This window comes from Quercus lobata, chromosome 2, assembly GCF_001633185.2.
Source record: "Quercus lobata isolate SW786 chromosome 2, ValleyOak3.0 Primary Assembly, whole genome shotgun sequence".
NCBI lineage: Eukaryota > Viridiplantae > Streptophyta > Magnoliopsida > Fagales > Fagaceae > Quercus > Quercus lobata.
In genome coordinates, this window is record NC_044905.1 from 93,896,183 (window position 1) to 93,914,677 (window position 18,495).

At 42.8% G+C, this 18,495-nt stretch overlaps 1 protein-coding gene across 1 annotated transcript; it reads right to left on the reverse strand.

Moving 5' to 3' along the window:
* Positions 1–16,985: 16,985 nt before the first annotated feature.
* Positions 16,986–17,950, reverse strand: LOC115973866. Its single transcript, XM_031094105.1, has 2 exons — positions 17,201–17,950; positions 16,986–17,153 (listed from the first exon to the last, which is right to left on the reverse strand). Exons 1-2 carry the CDS (start codon positions 17,948–17,950, stop codon positions 16,986–16,988), a joined length of 918 nt encoding a protein of 305 aa, XP_030949965.1.
* Positions 17,951–18,495: the final 545 nt, after the last annotated feature.

Sequence of the window (18,495 nt, forward strand, 5' to 3'; positions counted from 1 at the left end):
TGTTTGGGCCCTTTTTACGTGCGAACCCGACACTGTTACGGTCCGCCATGAATCGTGTCCTTACAATTGGCGCCGTCTGTGGGAAAGGCTTGTGTGTTGGTATAGGAGGTGGGTCGATAGAGTTTCTTTGTTATTTCTAACCGTTGGTTATAGAGTTCTAATATAAAGTTCTGCTAGGGGCTACGTTTCTTGACTAGGGGCTTGGCTGAGGAGCTAACTCCCTTAAAGCCAAGGTCCCCCGTAAAGAGCAAACTAGGCACTTGGTAGTGTTAATCGTATGGATAAACTCTAAGGGCTTGGCTGAAGAGCTAACTCCCCTAAAGCCAAGATTCCACACAAAGAGAAAACTAGGTTTTGGACAGAACCAAGGCATTGAATAGTCCTCGGACTCAAGCCTATGGGGAAACCAACTACCTGGATGAGGAAAACTAGGTTTTGGACAGAACCAAGGCATTGCATAGTCCTCGGACTCAAGCCTATGGGAACCAACTACCTGGATGAGGAAAACTAGGTTTTGGACAGAACCAAGGCATTGCATAGTCCTCGGACTCAAGCCTATGGGGAAAACTACCTGGATGAGGAAAACTAGGTTTTGGACAGAACCGAGGCATTGCATAGTCCTCGGACTCAAGCCTATGGGGAAACCAACTACCTGGATGAGGAAAACTAGGTTTTGGACAGAACCGAGGCATTGCATAGTCCTCGGACTCAAGCCTATGGGGAAACCAACTACCTGGATGAGGAAAACTAGGTTTTGGATAGAACCAAGACCTTGCATGGTCCTCGGACCCAAGCCTATGGGGAAACCAACTATTTAAAAAAAAAAACTATGGCACATAAACCTCAAAATCCATCCGAAGAGAACTCCTCGTTAACAGTTGGGTTAATCCCTTAATTGCACGGATTCCCCGGTCTACCTTCGGATCCCCAGTACCAAAGGGGTTGATGCGATACGGTGCAATATATTACCCAAAAGCACAATCAAAGTCCCTCGCTACTCGGCTACCCTCTCGGACGAATTATTTAGAGTTTATCGTTCTCGGACATTGGTCTAGCATGCATCGCACAGCACTCAGCGGTTATCCCGGTTAGTTCCAAGAGTTTAATTTATTGAGAATTACCCTTATTATACTTGATAATATCTGTGAGTTTAAACCAGTAGGAATCTGTGTTAAGGCATTTTTCTGCCCGGAATATCATTAAGAGCAAGCTTACATTTAATATTCATGCACCAAGTAGTTGTTGCAGAGAAGAAAAGTATGTATAAAGAAATAAACACATCTTTTATTAAGACAAAAGAACAGTACAGTGTACAATGAAAAGCTGAAACAAGCTTACATTAAAACTAACTACGTAAGTAAAGAAAAATACAAGAAAATGAAGATAAAGCCGAGGAGGTAGCACAGAGGAGAGGTTGGCTACTACTTCGAGACCTTATTCCTCCTCAATGCTTTTGCACGCCCATAACTCAAGCAGCAAAAGAACCCAACTTGAGCCTCACACCGCTGAAGGAAAGGTGCAGGGAGCCGGAAGTTGAGGAGCCTTCATCAAAAATTTGCCTGCAACAAGGCAGAGGCGCTGATGGGGGAGAAGCTTTCTTCTGACACACCAAAATTCTGGCATGAACAGAACCTGCTTCGGATTTTGACTAAAAGGGGGAGAAACACCCTTTCCCCTCTGTCGAAACGGAATGTTCCCTTGAATTTACGCCTCCTTTACCCGCACCTCACTACTTTGAGTCTCAGGAGGACACGGCGCCTCCGTGGCGAATATAGTTCCTTTTCCCCAACCCTCGCCTCAAACATGATGTACTAAGGGAGGAAACTGAAGGATTTGTGCGTAAGTAAAACAACTGTCTCTCCTATTTATTTAAAAAGATAAGGTGGTGGCATTTAATTCACGCAGCGTCCCAAGGAATGCTACAGACAAAATATCTCCGGCTCGATTTCCAATGCCATCTGCAACCATGAGATTAAAGGAGTCTCGCAAAGGCGCACCTCGAACACTGGGATGCCAAAAAGTACCGCGTGACCAAAGATTACGGAAATACCTCTTAAATTTGTAGGCCTAGTAAATTCGCGGCCCAGGCCCGTTCTGCATGGGGGCCCAGGGACTACAGCCCATGCCAAGGAATAACCGTTGCCGAGGGCAACCTCCTGCTCCGCACCTTGTGAAATACCTGAGGAAAGAGAGAAACTGAACTATGGTCCAGGGACTCAAGCCAATGGGGAAAGTCCTCGGCTCAAACACTGTAAAATGTTAGGGCCAATAAGAGTGTTAGGATGATGGCGGGACGCTCCACTATTCGGTGGCCTAAGGGGGCTGTTCATTTTTGCGGGTGATATGTCTTCGAATGATTACTTCCTACACCGCGTAGAGCATCCAGTTCTAATCTCGGCATTGTTTCGGGCAAATATCGTTATTCACAGGTACGCATTACTATGTCAAGCAATTCTATCAAAGTTATGGTGACATCTTTTTATTAGCAACTATTTTGGCCTTAGTTGTCATTGATTCAAATGCTATATTATAGTGCCGAGCAGCGCTTGCAAATTTGTAAAAACATAGAGACAGAACATGCGAAGTAAAATAACAACAATTTTTATTAATATGAAAAATTATTACAACGTACAAAGAGGGACTCAAACAAGCCTATACAAAAGGTGAGCTGCCGAAGCAACACTAACATGCGCAGTACAGATAAGTAAACAGCTAGGTGTCTTTTAAACTCGTCTTCAAAGTCTCTCCAATCTCTGCCTCAGTATTGCTCATATCGAAAGAAGAACCTTCTTTGGAAAAAGATGAAGGAGAAGGAAGAAGAATTTGAAGGAGAAGGAAGAAGAAGATGGAAGAGATGAATGAAGAAAATGGAGGACATGAGTAAAGAAGGAGGAGAAGAAGAGAGAAGAGATGAAAAGAAAGAAAAAAGAGCAAAAGAGGGAGAAAGAAAAGCACCAGGATGGAACTGGTGCTGGGAAGACTAAGAAAGGGAGGCAAAAGGAGGCGCCAGTGAACGAAGAGAGGAAGAAGCACGGGCATTTAGTCCCTGCCTCGATCCTGACTCCCAACACACTGGAGCCATATTAGGTATGCTCATGAGAGCGCGGTTGGTACTGATGATGGGTGTTCTCGACTCAGTCACGCCGAAAGTTTGACGTGACGAGTCCCTGCTTCGGATTTTGGCTGAAAGGAAGGTAAGACGAGTCTTAGGCCTCCGCCATCCTTGCCCTGACCGAGCCATTTCGAGCTTTATTAGAACATGAAGCTTTGAGGAGGGGTATGGTTTCTTCATCATTTGTTATGGTGAATGTACTTTGATTTAGTATATAACTACTGGGTTAAGTAAACGCTAAGGGAGGCAAAGAGTTTCAAATCTCAGAAAAATAAAAGGGTCTCTGCACGAAAGTGATAGCCTCCTACTTGTCTTCTTATAGGAAGGGCAAAACGGAAGGCATTAAATTCGTTTAGGTTTCCAAAAGAATCTGAAAACGAAGATGTGTCCGTTCCATTTCTCCGCCTCGTCAGACGAACCGTCGAATGTAAATGAGTCTCGTAAAGGGAAGTCATTAAAAGCGTGTTTTGAATAATCAAACGACGAGAACGCGTCAGGAGTAAAATAAAAAAACGCCTCGTAGATCAGTATATTTCTTGGACAGATGGAAAACCGTCAGCATTAATGAAAGGCCGAATTAAAGGAGCCATCATAAAAGCTCGGCATTACCAAAACCCCCCTTTCCAACCAAGAGGTTGGACAGCCGGGTTTTGAGGGGCTATTGTGGGGCCCAAATGATTTATGGGCTAGGCCCATTTACCCAGGGAGAATCCAAAGGCCCAAGCCGAGGAGGGCTATGGCCCAAGCTCGACAAGATAGCCTATGGATACCGCCGAGGGCAGTTCAGTCCTCGGCAGACCCAAAGTCCCCCCAGAAAGAGGGGTAAAAACGGTATAGGACTGAAACTTGGAAGAAAGATCTAAAATATCTAAAATATCCGGGAAAAACTGCCTTTACTGCCATTCAATGCTCTGAACCTGACAGAGCCGCATTCTTTGACTTTTACAAACACCCCCAACGACTTTGAGTATGAGCTGATGGGACAAGTATCAGTCTTGGAAAGGTTGACCCTATACGTGGACGAAGGACAATGAACGCTGGCAAATATAAAAGGAAAAAGAAGTAACCTAAAGGAGGGGTTGGGAAAAATGGCCAAAATCCAGAGACTCTCAGCCCACCTCCAGGAGAAAGACTCCAGGGGTGAAAGAAACATAACTATATACGAACACCCCGAAAAACCCACCGCCTGGTGACTAAGGCCTAGTCTTTCAAACCCACGCTCTACAAATGATATTGTTTGGGCCCTTTTTATGTGCGAACCCGACACTGTTACGGTCCGCCACGAATCGTGTCCTTACAATGTGGATTCTTGATTTAATTAATATGCGGTTGGTTAGATGAATTTCTCTTTTGATTGATTTAGAAGAAATTTTTTCTTATCATAGAATTATCCTTTTTATCCTTCTATGGCATCTTTAATGGAAACATAAACTTACAAAGAGTTATTTTTGTTTAACAAATAGAATTGCATGTAGAGATACATGTCAATTGAGTTTGAATTTGATTCAAAGTTTAGACAGGAACACCCATAAAAAAAAGCTTGAAAAGTGTTGTTTAGATCCCTAAGTTTGCTTATTTATTAATTTTGCAATTAATATATCTGGATAATTAACTAGCCTATTTTAAGTGCAATATGGATAAAGCAAATAAGCAACAATTATAGGATAACTCACACATATTAAGACAAAGAATTGGTCACTACACACTTTGGGGCCAAGCCCACCTCATCAAATCCACTATAAAGATTGTTGCAATATAAACTCACTTACTGGATGTCCCGTACATGAGAAGAGACACCATAGTTGAGCTCTTCGCTCTTGCTCACAACTTCTAACTCCAACCTTGGGTCTTCACATCTACTTTAATGGCGCAATTTGATGTGTTGACTGCCACTTATGAAGAAGCAATGAATGATATAGATGCACATCATTGGGTCAAAACTATGAAATCTGAATTAGATTCTATGTATTCCAATCAAGTTTGGGATCTTGTAAAGGCACCTAACGGCATTAAACCTGTTGGTTGCAAATGGTTGGAAATGTTGAAACCTTTAAAGCAAGGCTAGTGGCGAAAGGGTATACACAAAAAGAATGTATTGATTATGAAGAAACCTTTTCACCAGTAGCAATGCTTAAATCTATTAGAATTCTCCTATCCGTTGCCACTCATTATGATCATGAAATTTGGCAAATGGATGTCAAGACTGCATTTCTTAATGGCAATCTTGAAAAGAAATCTATATGATGCAACATGAATGTTTCATAGCAAAGAACCAAGAGCATTTGGTATGCAAGTTGAATAGGTCCATTTATGGACTTAAGCAAGCATCTAGGTCATGGAACATTAGATTTGATCAAGCAATCAAGTCATTTGGTTTTGAACAAAATCTTGATGAACCATGTGTGTATAAAAGACATCAAGATAAAGTAGTAATGTCCCTGGTACTTTATGTTGATGATATTCTACTCATTGAAAATGATGTAGGGGTAATGTCATCAGTAAATGTTTGGTTGTCAAGCCAATTTGATATGAAGGACTTGGGTGAGGCTAACTTTATTCTAGGGATCAAGCTATGGTGAGATCGCAAGAATAAGATGTTAGGCTTATCACAAGCTGAATATATAGATAAGGTTCTAGAATGGTTTAGCATGCAAAACTCTAAAAAATGATTATTTCCTTTCAGACATGGAGTTCCTCTGTCTAATGACCAAAGGCCTAAGACTCAAGAGGAAGTAGATATGATGACACAAGTTCCTTATGCTTCTGCAGTAGGAAGTCTCATGTATGCCATGCTTTGTACTAGACCAAATATCTGCTATTCAGTTGGCATGGTCAGTCGATATCAATCAAATTCAAGTCCAAAACATTGGCAAGCTATAAAGCATATTCTCAAGTATCTGCGGAGAACGAGAGATTATATGCTTGTTTATCGCTGTGAGGATTTGATTCCTATTAGCTATATAGATTCAGACTTTCAATCGGATTTAAATTTCAAAAAGTCCCCTTCAGGATGTGTATTCACCTTGGGAGGTGGAGCCATAAGTTGGAGGAGTGTTAAGCAATCTTGTATTGCGGACTCCACCATGGAAGCTGAGTATGTTGCTGCTTGTGAAGCGGCAAAGGAAGCTGTTTGGCTCAAGAAATTCCTTTCTAGCCTTGGTGTAGTGAGAATGGAGCAAGTTCCTATTACTTTGTTTTGTGACAATAGTGGAGCGGTTGCACAATCCAAAGATCCAAGGAATCATAAGAAAGGAAAACACATTGAGAGGAAATACCACATCATTCGAGACATCATTGCTCGTGGAGATGTAGTAGTTGTAAAGATTGAAAGTGCAAATAATCTAGTAGACCCCTTTACCAAAGCCTTGCCTCAAAGGACTTTCGAGTCACATTTGGAGGGAATGAGAATTAGATTAGTGCACAATAGTCTTTAGGGCAAGTGGGAGATTGTTATGATTAGTGCCCTTAAATCCTATTGTATGATGCTATGTATGACTTAATGTTGTAATTAATAAAGTTGTTTTATTATTATCTGAAATAATGATTAACATGAATATTCAGACATTATCATATAGTCCATGAAATGTATAGTATGTGATTTATGTGATTTAGTCACAGAAAATATAAATCACAAGTTCTTTGTAAACTTAGAATTTTAGTTCATAATCAGTGATGAAATTGGGCATTTCATCTGCGAAAACTATAACATATTAACTAAGATGATTTGTTTTGATCATGGAAGTGAAGACTTCTAGTTGATGTGTTGATATTTTTTAAGAGTTAAGACATATTGAACTGGACCGCTGTGAGATTTATTATTCTTTTAATGACTGTCAAATGAACAATAAATCTCATGACTTCTATTTACATGAACTCTTAATCTTGAGAGAATAATGGACCTGATCATAAAGTGTAGGTTGCTTTGATATATCAAGAGTGAGATTTAATGTAACGGTCAAAATCTCAGTATGTTGGGCAGCCACATTTAGTGTTAATGGAACATATATTCTTAAAATGGAATTCATAGTCTCTTAACGGAGATATAAAATATTCTCTTGAGATAAATTTAATGGATTCGGTTATTTAGAGAGTTAGGCCTAACCACTTTGGTAAGAAATTACTAAAGTATATATTTATAAAATTGGATTTCATAAATATATGATGAATAACTTAAAAAGATTAAACTGGATACTCAAGGATTAAGATGTAGTAATTTACAAAGTGACAGTCTACATTCATGACTTTGTATTACTACGAATATTTTATAAAGGAGTTGCATGTATAATAAAGTCTTGGAATATAATTTATTAATAAGGCTTAGAGTGCAATTATATTTATATAGTGTATTAAATATAAATAATGGTAACATTGGACTTGTCAAGAGTTGACAGAAAAGCCCAAGGCCTATTGGAGCTAGAGTCTTGTTTGTTCTCTTTTGGTCCCACTCCAAGCCACACACTAAAGCTCAATTGGAAAGGCCCAAAAGGCTAGCCCAATTAGATAATCAGTTATGTAGAGAGAAACATACAAAATTTTTAAGAACATGAAATGCTGTGTATGTTAATGTAAGACTTTTTATTCATTCTCCTAGAACAAACTGATTGAGTGACCGCACTTCTTGGGCAATAAGTGGAATTGGAGTGAAGAGCAAAAGTGTTCTCAAGAACTTCTGATCTTCGGTTTTTGAAATTCACCACATCAAGGTACACTCTCTTATTCCTAAATTCTGAAACTTACATAGTACATGTTAACAATTGTGAATAAAGTAGATCCGTTAATTTTCTGCTGTGTATGTTCATATTTCCAACAATTAACAAACACTAAAAAAAATCCTAACAAAGGTTATCATCATACAAGATGAAATATTTGGTAGATGATAATCTACAATCATTATGTGGTGTGTTCATCTCTTCCTTTCCTAGTTACATAAAATGTTTATGGCAATTATTGGCAAAAGTAAAACCCTGCTTTTCATTCACTATCACCTCCCTACCCTCTCTCTGACTTTCGGGGTAGGTGGGTCAATCATCAATGGCTACTGGTTCAAAATCATTCTTCAAATGAAATATCAACTTCACAAGAAATTATTGTACACCGGCGGACCCCTCTCCCAATGTGAGTCTTTTTTTACGTGTGATAGGGGAGGAGTACTACGTTAATATTCCTTTTCGTAAACTCTAGTAATACCAAAAAAAAATAATAATAATAATAATTTGTTCCTCAAAAAAAAAAAAAAAAGATAATTTTTGTCACCCATTACAATATTTGACATAAAAGAATTGTGATAAAAGTTGTGGGTTTTTTTTTTTTTTTTTTTTTTGTGTTAGGAAAAGTTAATCCATTTTCAAACATCACTTGCCGCATCTTTTTTAGAATTTCTTGTGGACTATTCTTTCCACGTGTAACATTCCCTATGGATGCTTTAAAAATCAATGCTTTGAACTGTTCGTTTTTTGAACTGAAGTCAACCAAAACAAACAAAGTTTCCCAAAAACGAAAAGATCGAGTTACTTCTGGTGTTTCTAAAAGCAAAATTCCACCTTACAGAGAAATCATAGAAAAACCTCTAGTTTATTTTTAGATGAATTTCTTTTTCAGTTTATTTGGTTTATATACAGAGTCTTACTCTTTTTACACACAATTATTTTTATTCCACATATTTTAAGCAAGAAAAAAAGAAAAAGAAAAAGAAAAATCTAAACACACTTGAAGTAATCTTATTTTATCAGATAGTGTAGCATTCCTGCACTTTGGACTAGTAAGTTAAATACCCTGTTAATTAGTTATACAAAATATCTTTTCTACACTTGATTGTCAATTATCTTTTTATTTGTGACATAATAAAAGAATTGATGAAGTGTAAATTCGTCAGTCGAAGTAGGCAGATGGAACTTCCCGTCGGTACCAATGTATCCTCAAAAAGGGGTCACCGGTGTGGTGCTTGCCACAATGCCTCCGATGCCAAAGTTAGAACAATAAAGCAATTCACCAAACTCGAAAGTAATAGATATTTTCTTAGAGTATCAGTATGTATGTACCTTATGCTGCCAATGTAAGGACTTTATATATGTGATCTTGACTGCTAGCCATTGGGGTGTTAATGCCTCTCTTTAGTAACGCCTCCAGCCCAATTATGGGACTTTTATTAGGCTCCAACGGTCTGTTTTACTGGTTTCATAACTGCCCAAGTTACTTGCTGGCATCATTGAATGACTTTCCTTTCCTTGTCAGTGATGGCTGTTCGTCGCCAGGGATGACCTCGTCACTAGATTGACTTCGTCAAGGTAATGTGTTCTCGTCACTCCCATCAGTTGCCCCCCAGGTTCTGTGGTCATCAGTGACATGTCATGAGGGCCACAGAAGGTGAAAGATTTCTTTTCCTGAGTTGTCTGTGATGCTTGGGGTTTCGTTTCGAATTTAATGTATGATGACGGTGCGGTATGAAACGTGGCCACGTGGCACGTGCTGATTGAAGGCATTGATGGCATGACCCTTGGGTTTCCCGCTACTTTTCAGTTTTCTTGGATTTTTGGTTTCAAAAACTTTTCTTTTTCCTTCACTCTGATTTTTCTTTCTTTTCCTGCTCCGAGTGTTTGTCTCTCTTGCTTGTTTCTGCGATTATTCCGATTCTGCTCTGGTGACTTCGACCTTGCTTCGGCGACGAATTTCTCCGGCTTCGACTGTTCCGCTTTTCAAGGTACGCTACTCCTTCGATTTTTCTCAGATCCTTTTTCTTCATGGCCCCTTTATAAACTCTTGATTTTTCCTTTGTCTTTTGCTTTTGTTGTTTTTGTGTTTGATATGTGGGCATTTAGGATTGGGTACCCCTTTTCATGGTTAGTTCTTTTGAGGTTTGGGTAGCTTGCCCCTCAATTTCTTTCTTTTTTGCTCGCTTAGGGGCGGCTTTGGGTGTCTCCGGGGACTTTTTCCCTTTGATTTGGGACTATCTTTTTGAAGGTTGTGGGTTGAGTGTAGTTCTAGGGGAGCTATCTCCAATTTTAGGTTAGTCGCTAGCTTGGTTTGAGGGAGAGACGAGGAGGATGTCGGAGGTGAGATCCAGCGAACTAGACACGGGGTTGTCGTCTAGCGACGGCCCAGTTGAGGGTGATACGGCCGTTTCCACCCCTCGTCAGGTTAGGGCTTTTTATGCTCTTAACGAGGAGTGTGGGCTGGATGCTGACACCATGGCTAGGTTCAAGGATAGGTTCCAGTTTCCTGCGAGAGTCTGCGTTCGTCGGCCTGGTCCTGAGGATCGGGCCTGCCACTTCTTTCTTGGTGAAGTATGCTTCTACAAGGCTGCTTTCACTTCTGGGCTTAGGCTACCCATCCATCCTCTGGTGATGGAGCTTTTGGGTCATTTTGGCATTGCCCTTGGGCAACTCATGCCTAACTCTTGGAGGATAGTTATCAACTATATAGAGATTTGGCTGGCTGCCCATGGAGACATGATCAAAGTGAGTGAGCTTGTCCACCTTTACCGCTTAAAGGAATCGAAAGAGTATGGGTATTATGAGCTAGTCCCCTGGATGAGGAGGACTAGAATCATTAAGGGTTTAGCTTCGTCATTCAGGTACTGGAAATCACATTTCTTTTTCGTGTCCGAGGATGACTTTGAGATCCCTTCTAGCGAGGCTTGGGGTGATATCCCAAGGTTACTTCGTCGGTGGGGAACCCCAAACTTAGGTGCATCCACGTTTCTCATTGTCTGTTTATTTTCATTTTGCATATTTGGTCGTCACTAACCACTTGTTCAATTTCTTTTGCAGTTAAAAGACGCCCCAAACTGAAGAGCAAGTATCAAGGTCGTGTTTAGAAGGCAATAGAATACGCAGAGTCAATTGAGAGTTGGGACGATCTTCTTGATCCACGGACGCTTGCTTTCTACTGCTTAGGGCCAGACCCATCTCCTTACGTTTTGCACAGCATCAACATCGAGGAGAAGAAGAGTAAGCGTTTACCTCGATAGTACTGATCTTCACTTGTGTACTTTGGGTTTCTTAATTTTTTTTTTTTTTTTTTTTTTTTTTTTTAGAGATGACGACCAGATATGTAAGGATGAGAACCAAATATTGGCAAGTTCGCGTCACGGGGAAATCCTCCCATCCTAGAGATGCCACTCCCATTGTCTCAGGAGTAGAGAGTCTACGGGTGGCTTCGCCGGCCACTTCAGTTGAGGAGATCCCTACCCCGTCATCAAAGAGGCCGAGACTGTCAGCCAAAGATAAAGAGAAGGAGAGAGTGGGCTCATCCGTCTGGGACGACGAAGGTGTGGCCGTGGAGTGGGCACATAACGTTGTGAAGGATGAAGACCTTAAGGTCTTTTCTGGAGTGCCTCTCAATGTGGTTGCAAGTCAGCACGTTCATAAGATCGTGCAGGTAAGGCTGTTTATGCGTTTTCCTTGGTTTCTTTTCACATCAATTTCCCCATCCTTTTTTACTGACGCATTTAATTTGCTTTGTCAGGTGTTGGGGGAGAGCCTTCACCTTGCTTCTGAGTGTCTCACTCAAGAGGCTAAGGTGGCTTCTTTGGCATCCAGGATGGAGGCTCTGGAGAAGGAGAACTCGACGCTGAAAAAAGACCTCATAGAGTCGATGGACGAGGCTGCCACATTGAAGGAGAAAGTCAAGGCTTTGAATTCCGACCTTAGGGTCGAGCGTCAACTGAATCTGGAGAAGGACGACCAACTACAGGCGGCAAAGGAGAAGTTGAAGACGATAGTTGCTAGGTCCGTCGAGGCCTTCCAGCAAACTGAGAAGTATTCCACAGTACTCTTCAGCTGGTACTTCAAGGGCTTCGAGCTCCTTCGTAAGTACCTCGTCAAGCACCCTACAGGGGTTGATCTGCCGAATTTGGATCTAGAAGTGGTAGATCAAGAGATGGCTGCTGACGAGGCTGCCCAGTCTTCTGCACCTGAAGGTGACGCCCCTGTTGCTGATGATGCTCCCGCTGCTGCTGACGATCCTGTTACTGACGCTCCAGAAACCCGAACCTGATACTTAGGAAAATTTATCTGTCATATATGCCCGTTGTGTTTTGGGCCTTTTTGGTGATGTATATATATGTTTTTTTTTTGTTTTTTTGTTTTTTATCTATTTTTAGAACAATGTCTCTTGGCCCTCTGTTTCATGGGTCTGTAGGAAGAACAAAGATAATTGCCCTCTGTTTTTGGGCTTTTTATGATTTTGTACTTACCCGTTTTTATGGCTATGCTTCTATTTATGACCATGCACGTGTTTGTGATTTTAGCATAAATTTCTTAGCATACCTTGTACTTAGCTTGTACTTAGTGTAAATTTCTTAGCAGTGATTTGCTCGTCATTCTTTATCTTTAATGAGGGTTCTTGTCCTTCTTCTATTTCTCCTTATCCTTTCTCTTGCGTATTCGTCAGTATCCTGAGTTCGTCAAGCGGGACTTTGCCAATTGCGTAGGCTTTAAGGATTGTGTCTTCGTCACCAGCACGTTCTGGGGACATTTACTTTCTTTTATGTCTTTGTTAGTGACTTACATCCGTCAGAGCGGAATCTTATCACTTGGCCACTTTTCGGTGATTTACATCCGGTTAAGGAATCTCGTCACTTCCGAATTCGTCAGTGATTTACATCCGTCTTGGCGGAATTTTATCACTTGACCATTTTTTGGTGACTTACATCCACTCAAAGAATCTTGTCACTTCAGGTTTCGTCAGTGATTTACATCCGTCTTGGCAGAATCTTATCACTTAGTTTTCACATACTTTGTACCCGTTATGAGGGTCGTTAGTAACTTACATCCGTCAAGGCGGAATCTTGTTACTTTAGTTTGACTTATAATTGGCTAGACCTGTTTACACAAAGACATCAGAGAATAAAGTTTTTTTTTTTTTTTTTATTAAATTCAAGAATGACCGCATTTGTCTATTACATCTACTGGTGGTACTTTTTTAAATGCTCAATATTCCATGGTCGAGGGAGCCTTTGTCCGTCTATGGTTTCCAGGTGGTAACTTCCTTGTCTTGAGTAATGAATGACTCGGTAAGGTCCTTCCTATGTAGGACCCAGCTTTCCCTAGGTAGGGTCTTTAGTTGCTGTGGTGGTCCTGCGTAGGACGAGGTCTCCAATGTCCAGTCGTCTAAGTTTAACCCTCTTATCGTAGTATTTGGCCATCTTTTTCTGATACTTCGTCATCTTGCTGGACGCGTTGTCTCTTACTTCGTCCAGACAATCTAGGTTGAGTCGTAGTTCGTCATCATTGATCCCTTCGTTGAAAGTTCCTCGTCTGATGCTCGTTACCCCCACTTCGACTGGGATTACTGCTTCTATGCCATAGGTAAGCCTGAAGGGGGTTTCTCCTGTCGGGGTTCTGGCGGTGGTTCTGTAAGCCCACAGGACATTTGGTAATTCTTCTGGCCAAGCACCCTTCGCATCGTCCAGCCTGGTCTTGATAATCTTGAGCAGCATCCGGTTCGTCACTTCCGTCTGCCCGTTTGCCTGAGGATGCCCTGGGGACGAGAACTGATTCTTGATCCCAAGGTTTGAACAGAATTCCCTGAAGCCTTGGCTGTCGAACTGCCTCCCATTATCTGATATGATCGTCAAGGGAATCCCGAACCTGCAGATTATATTCTTCTACACAAAGCTCCAGATTCGAGCCTCAGTGATCGTTGCTAGAGCCTCTGCTTCAACCCATTTCGTGAAATAATCAATAGCAACAAGTAGGAACTTTACCTGACTTTTACCTTGGGGTAGCGGACCGACGATGTCAATTCCCCATTGTGCAAATGGCCATGGGGAAGCAATAGTCGTCAGTCTCTTTGCTGGAAGCCGTTGCACATTCCCGTATTGCTGGCATTTGTCGCACCTCTTGACGATCTTAGCAGCGTCTACCTGCATGGTTGGCCAAAAATATCCTGCTCGTACTACCTTGTTCACCAGGGATCTGGAGCCAACGTGATCGCCGCAAATTCCTCCGTGGATTTCTTCCAGGATGTATCTAGCCTCTTTCTCGTCGACGCACTTCAAGTAAGGCATAGAGAAGCCTCTCTTGTACAAGATGTCATTCAGGATTGTGAACCTCGCCGCCCTCTTCTTGATCTTTTTAGCTTCTTCTGTGTTTTGAGGGAGGTGCCCGTCCTGGAGGTAGGATATTATGGGCGTCATCCAGGTGTCTGTGCTCTGGATGGTGAATGCTGCAATCTCTTCGATATTAGGGTGTTTCTGGACCTCCATCGCCAGGTCTGTGCTAATCCCCCCTTCTTCTGATGGCGCTAGCTTCGATACTTCGTCAGCCCCCATATTCTGACTCCTTGGGATCTGCACAAACTCCACTATATCGAACTCCTGAGTTAGATGTTTCGTCAGCTTGAGGTATTTCTGCATCCTTTCTTCCTTTGCTTCGTATTCTTCCCTGATCTGTCCGATCACTAGCTTTGAATCACTTTGGATCAACAAGTTTTTAGCACCAAAAGCTTTCCCAAGCCTCAGTCCCGTCAGTATCCCTTCGTATTTAGCTTCGTTGTTGGTGGCTAAGAATTTTAGTTGGACCCCATATTTGAGCACTTCTCCGTCAGAGGTGGTTATGACGACCCCTACTCCCCCCTTCCTCTGGGCTGACGAACCATCAGTTTGTATTGTCCATCTATCTACCCCGTCGGTAATCCTATCTTCGTCTGGAAGAGTGAATTCTGCGATGAAGTCCACCAGAGCTTGCGCCTTGGTCACTGTTCTGGGATGGTACTCGATGTCAAATTGACTAAGTTCAATTGCCCACTGGACCATTCTTCCTGCTGCTTCAGGCTTGTTCATTGATTTCTTGATTGGTTGGTCCGTCATTACAAGAATGGGATTTGCCTGGAAATATTGCCTTAGCTTGCGCGAGGCTACTACTAGCGCAAACGCAATCTTTTCGATCCTTGGGTATCTGGACTCAACTCCTTGGAAGGTTTGGCTGACGTAGTAAACCGGGAGCTGCTTCTTGCCCTCTTCTCTAATAAGGGTTGCACTTACTGCCGAGGCTGACACTGCCAGGTATAAGTATAGGTTTTCCCCTTCTTTGGACGGGCTTAGGAGAGGTGGACTACTCAGGTAACGTTTTAGTTCTTGGAACGCCGCTTCGCACTCGTCGGTCCAAGCAAAAGCCTGCTTCAAAGTCTTGAAAAAGGGCAGGCATTTGTCTGTAGCCCTAGAGATGAACCTGTTTAAAGCCGCTATCCTTCCTGTGAGTTTTTGAACATCCTTGACGGTTTTGGGTGAGGCCATGTCGATGATGGCTCGTACTTTCTCTAGGTTTGCTTCTATTCCTCTCTGGGACACCATGAATTCCAGGAACTTTCCCGAGGCAACCCCAAAAACACACTTACTTGGATTCAACCTCATCTGGTGTTTTTTGAGGGTTGCAAACGTTTCCTTCAAGTCGTCCAGATGTGTGAACTTTTCCTTACTCTTGACGAGCATATCGTCCACGTACACCTCCATGTTCCTGCCAATCTGTTGACTGAACATTTTGTTCACCAACCTTTGATACGTAGCTCCAGCATTTTTCAGCCCAAAAGGCATTACCTTATAACAGTAGATTCCTTGACTTGTGATGAAGGCGGTCTTCTCCTGGTCTTCCTCAGCCATCTTTATCTGGTTGTACCCTGAAAAGGCGTCCATGAATGTCAGTAACTTGTGCTCGGCTGTGGAGTCCACGAGCTGGTCTATTCTTGGTAGAGGGAAGCTGTCATTTGGGCATGCCTTGTTCAGGTCAGTGAAGTCTACGCACATCCTCCATTTCTCGTTTGCTTTCTTTACCAGGATGACGTTAGCGAGCCATTCGGGATAATATACCTCCCAGATGAATCCGGCCGTCAGGAGTTTGGTAACTTCCTCTGCAACTACCTGATCTCGTTCTGGGGTGAAGGTTCTTCGTCGTTGCTGAACGGGTTTCCGTTCTGGGTCCATATTCAGCCTGTGCTGGATGACTTCTGGAGATATGCCCGGCATGTCCTCGTGGCTCCATGTAAAGACATCTAGATTCTTTTTAAGGAACCTTATGAGTCTTGTTCTCATCTCGGGGCTCATCGTCGTTCCTATCTTGGTCGTCTTGTTCGCTTCTCCTTCTACCAATTCCACTGTTTCTAGGACCTCTATCTTGTCTTCTTCTTTTTCTTCAATCATCCATGTGTGGTTCTCCTTCCCAACTAGGACGGCTTGATAGCATTCTCTTGCCAGGACTTGATCTCTTTTCACTTCACCGACGTCATTATCTGTTGGGAATTTCACCTTCAAACAGTAGGTTGACGTCGCCGCCTTCCACTTGTTGAGGGTGGGCCTCCCAATGATGACATTGTAGGATGAGGGATAATCTACCACCAGGAAGTCTACTTGTCTGGTCAACTGTATTGGGTAGGCCCCTGCCGTCACTGTCAATGTCACTATGCCTCTGGGGTAGACCCTATCTCCACTGAAACTGACGAGTGGAGAGTCAAAAGGGCGCAGTCTTTTAGGGTCTAGTCTCAGCTGCTGGAAGGCTGGGAAGTAGATGATGTTCGCAGAGCTTCCGTTATCGACGAGGATCCTTTTGGTATTGAACCCTTCTATATTCAGCATTGTGACCAGGGGATTGTTGTGGGGCTGCTTCACTCCCATGGTGTCTCCTTCACTGAAGGACATGTCCTTGTATGTTCGTTGGTGCTTGGACGGAGGTATGGCGTGGACGCTGTTCACCTGTCTCTGGTATGCCTTTTTGAGTGATTTAAACGATCCTCCTAAAAACGGTCCTCCTGTAATCGTGTTTATCTCCCCAATCACCTTATGTGGAGGCTGGGACGGACGGTCGTCATCCCGGGAGAAGGATTCATGTTGGATTTTATTATCGTCCCTGAACTTGCTATATTCTCCTTTCTTCACATATTTCTATAACTTCCCTTTTCGTATTAACTCCTCTATTTGCTCCTTTAGGTCTCTGCAATCCTCTGTGTGGTGGCCATGATCTTTGTGGAACCGGCAATACTTGTTTTTGTCACGGACATTGGGGGATGAGTGCAATGGCCTAGGCCATTTTAGATAATGCTCGTCCTTGATCTGCGTGAAAATTTTGTCAACGGCATAACCAAAGGAGTAAATCTTACTGTCCGAGGATTTTTATCATCCTTCCTCCTGTTCCCTTCATTGTTCCGACAGTCTGGTCGATCTCTCTTTTGCCCCCTACGGTCGTCTTCCCTCTTGGCCTTGTCTCCTGGCTTCTCGGCATCCTTAATGGCAGCTAAAGTATCTTCAGCATTCATGTACTTCTGTGCCTTCAGGAGCATTTCCGCCATCGTCTTTGGGGGGTTCTTTGCAAGGGAGGCCACGAGGTTTCTGGACCTCAACCCTGCCTTGAAGGTCGTCAGCTGCACCTTTTCATCAGTTTTTTCCACCTCCAGAGTCTCCCAGGTGAACCGTTTGACATACGATCTCAGAGTTTCCTTCTCTCCCTGTCTTATGGTGAGTAAGTAGTTTACCGGCCTCTTTGGGCGTTGCCCCCTTATGAAACGGCGCAATAAGGCATTACTTAATTGATCGAAGTTGTCTATGGACGAGTTTGGCAACTTCGTAAACCATTCTCTTGCAGCTCCTTTGAGAGTCGTTGGGAAGGAACGACACAGTATCTCGTCAGGTGGTTGTTGAAGACCTAGAGTCGTCTTGAAGGTATTAAGATGATCCTGTGGGTCTTTTAGTTCGTCGAATGGCTCAAGTTGAGGTAAGCGAAACTTTGACAGTACAGGGCATTCGAGTACCGCGGCAGTGAAGGGTGAATCCGTAGCCCTTACCATTTTGTCTACACTTCGGTCCGTCTTCTCCTTAATGGCGCTCCTCAGTTCATCCATTTCCTTCCTCATTTCTCAAAGGAGATCCGAGTTCTGCTCGTCTGGAGTAGTTGGCCTCTGAGGGGTTCCTCTCCGGTGACTATCCCCTTCTCCCTCCAGGTTACCCTTGGACCTCTTCCTGTTGAGCCTGTTGAACCTGCTGGAGCCGTAGCTTCATTTCCTAGTTCTGTTTGGTGAGTTCTTCAATGGTTGCTGCAAGGGCTTGGACTTGTTGGGCCAAGGCTGCTGAATCTGGGTTGGATTCCATCTGAGTGTAGAGGGTTGATGGAAACTACGTTTTCAAATATGAATTTGAGAATGTCGTTCCCTACAGACGGCGCCAAACTGATGAAGTGTAAATTCGTCAGTCGAAGTAGGCAGATGGAACTTCCCGTCGGTACCAATGTATCCTTAAAAATGGGTCACCGGTGTGGTGCCTGCCACAACGCCTCTGATGCCAAAGTTAGAACAATAAAGCAATTCGCCAAACTCGAAAGTAATAGATATTTTCTTAGAGTATCAATATGTATGTACCTTATGCTGCCAATGTAAGGACTTTATATATGTGATCTTGACTG

Coding starts and splice junctions, on each gene's coding strand:
- LOC115973866 (XM_031094105.1), bottom strand. CDS start 17,950: ATGAGGAAGGAAATGGATGAACTGAGGAGCGCCATTAAGGAGAAGACG. Junction 17,154..17,200: donor ATGATAAAAATCCTCGGACA/GTAAGATTTACT, acceptor ATTTTCACGCAG/ATCAAGGACGAGCATTATCT.